Genomic DNA, 2,172 nt, shown 5'->3' with positions numbered 1-2,172 from the left:
TAATAACAAAAAAACTAATTTCTAATTATTTTTGTTAAGTAAAACAATAAAGATTTATTTATTGTTCAGAAGGAAAATGTAAACATAGACCTGACAGTTTCCCCGATGAATTGTTATATTTATCTTTTTAAACATAGTATATTTTTTAAATACAAAACTTGCTATATCTTCTTGTAATGTTTTATTTGGTAGCAAATGTTACAGCAAACCTCTAAAACTCACATGAATTGACTACTATATTTTTTACCTACTACCCTAAAAGTAATCAAAAATAAATTATATAACAAGCCTAAATAATATTATAAAACTATGCAATTGACATGTAGTTTTAAAACATTTTTATGATGTTATGAATTAGTCAAAGAGTTGTAATTATGTTGTTTTTTCCCCTTTTGACCACAGAATAACCTTTATAAAAAACAAAAATAAGAAATAAAAAAATATATATTTAAATATCTTTGCTGTTTCTTGTTTTGAATAAACTTTGATGTGTGGATAGACTCTCCAGTTAAATCATTGTAACACATGACCAAACCAATATTCCGTGTTTAATATTTAATATACTAAAGTATATAATAATTTTGTATTAAATCAGGAATTTCTGGGGTTTTTTCCCTTTAAAATTTTCTCCTTTCAGTTTCTTTTTACTTTTGTGAACAATTAAGGTAATTTCATATATTATGCCAGTTAGTTTTTAGCTTTTTTTCTTTTGTTACTGCAATTTGCAAATATATAATATATAATAAGTTTTCCATTCATTTATTAAAAAATGACAACTAAAAAACACACATTACATTCAGTTTCCATTTCAGAGAATTTATCCAGTTTATCAAACTTTAAGGACCTGGAAAGAATTAAGTTAATCTTTTTCAAAATAGGTAATTTGCTTGACTTCTCAGCTGCAGAAAGTCATTGTGAGGGTATAAAGATGACTTCTGTGACGGTCTGTTTCCCTTTTTTTGCTCGACTGACCGACAGAAGATTGAAAAGATACGACGGCCGAGTCTTCTTCAGCACAAAGCTCTCCGTTTCTTCATGAACTCAATGAACTGTTGTGTTTCCTGCCAGCGCCTCCTCATCTGCTGCTCTTCTCTGAACTGGCCCTAAACTCTAAACTGAGCTTGGGAGTATCGCTGTCTGCCGCCATCTGTCTATAAACGCTTTCTCATATCGAGAAGCGGACAAGGACCTGAACCTTTTTGTCCAATCAATTGGTTTGATCGAACAAACACTGTTTGCCTGTTTGTAAACCAAACTTCCTCTGGAGTTCATGTTGTCTTCTTGGGGAATAAAGCAACACCTCCACCTGTCCTTTGGTCTGTAGTTTCCCATCAGAGTTTGTGGGCTTCGGGGTCGAACCGAGAACCTTACAGTCTTTTTTGGTATTTTATTGTTTTTAAATCCAGACACTTCTTTTGTCTTTTCAGGAATTTTATGATCACGCTAAAATCCTCTGGCAGGACGAGGGTGTACGGGCATGTTGGGAAAGATCCAATGAATATCAACTCATCGACTGCGCGCAATAGTAAGTCTAATTTTTTTTGTTTTAGGTACATGAATCCCCATGTGCTCTGTGGCAGGGTTTTTCAGCTGTTCTTAACAGCAATATGTCAATATGTTTTTTTTATATACATCAAGTTTTGTGATTGTGAAGAAAAAATGCTAAAAATGCATACTGGTTGCAGTGATGTGAACATGTGTGGATTTTTTTTTTCTTTTTTGCTTTAACTAAAAGCTGTTCAAGATAGTTTATTGCCAATAAATGTTTATGGAGTGGCCAATGTGTGGTGTGTAGAAGGGGAGATATAAATATATATATAAATATATATATATATATATATATATATATATATATATATATACGTATAAATAATTTCAAATAATTAAGTAAAATTTAAAGAAAGTTAGAGCTTTAAAAAAAAATACACAAAATAAAAGAACATATATTAATATTTACCTATAAAAAGGTTGAATGCCGTGTTCACACTGGATGCTGAAGCGGTGTGCGAGGCGGAGTGCGCGCGGTATCCCCTTCACCTCCAGTTCACGCCAGACACGTACTTTTCTGCGACGGTCGATAGGCACTTTTTTACCGCCACTTGCTGCCAACGGCTCTCTCCATCTTTCTCATTGATTGTGTTTTAAGACACCCCCCAGGCTCCGTAGTCGTCT

General features: G+C 33.0%; 1 protein-coding gene across 1 annotated transcript in view; it reads left to right on the top strand.

Annotated features, from left to right (window-relative positions):
* Window positions 1-2,172, top strand: part of LOC112145513 (guanine nucleotide-binding protein G(s) subunit alpha) — a 29,445-nt gene that overhangs the window by 10,939 nt on the left and 16,334 nt on the right. Inside the window, exon 5 of the mRNA XM_024270788.1 lies at window positions 1,428-1,525. Within this exon, the coding sequence (XP_024126556.1) occupies window positions 1,428-1,525 (98 nt within the window). The remainder of the gene's footprint in view (window positions 1-1,427; window positions 1,526-2,172) is intronic.

This window comes from Oryzias melastigma, linkage group LG5 (genome assembly GCF_002922805.2).
Source record: "Oryzias melastigma strain HK-1 linkage group LG5, ASM292280v2, whole genome shotgun sequence".
NCBI classification, from domain to species: Eukaryota; Metazoa; Chordata; class Actinopteri; order Beloniformes; family Adrianichthyidae; genus Oryzias; species Oryzias melastigma.
Note: the sequence above shows the minus strand (reverse complement) of the source record. Positions and strands in the feature narration are given on the sequence as shown.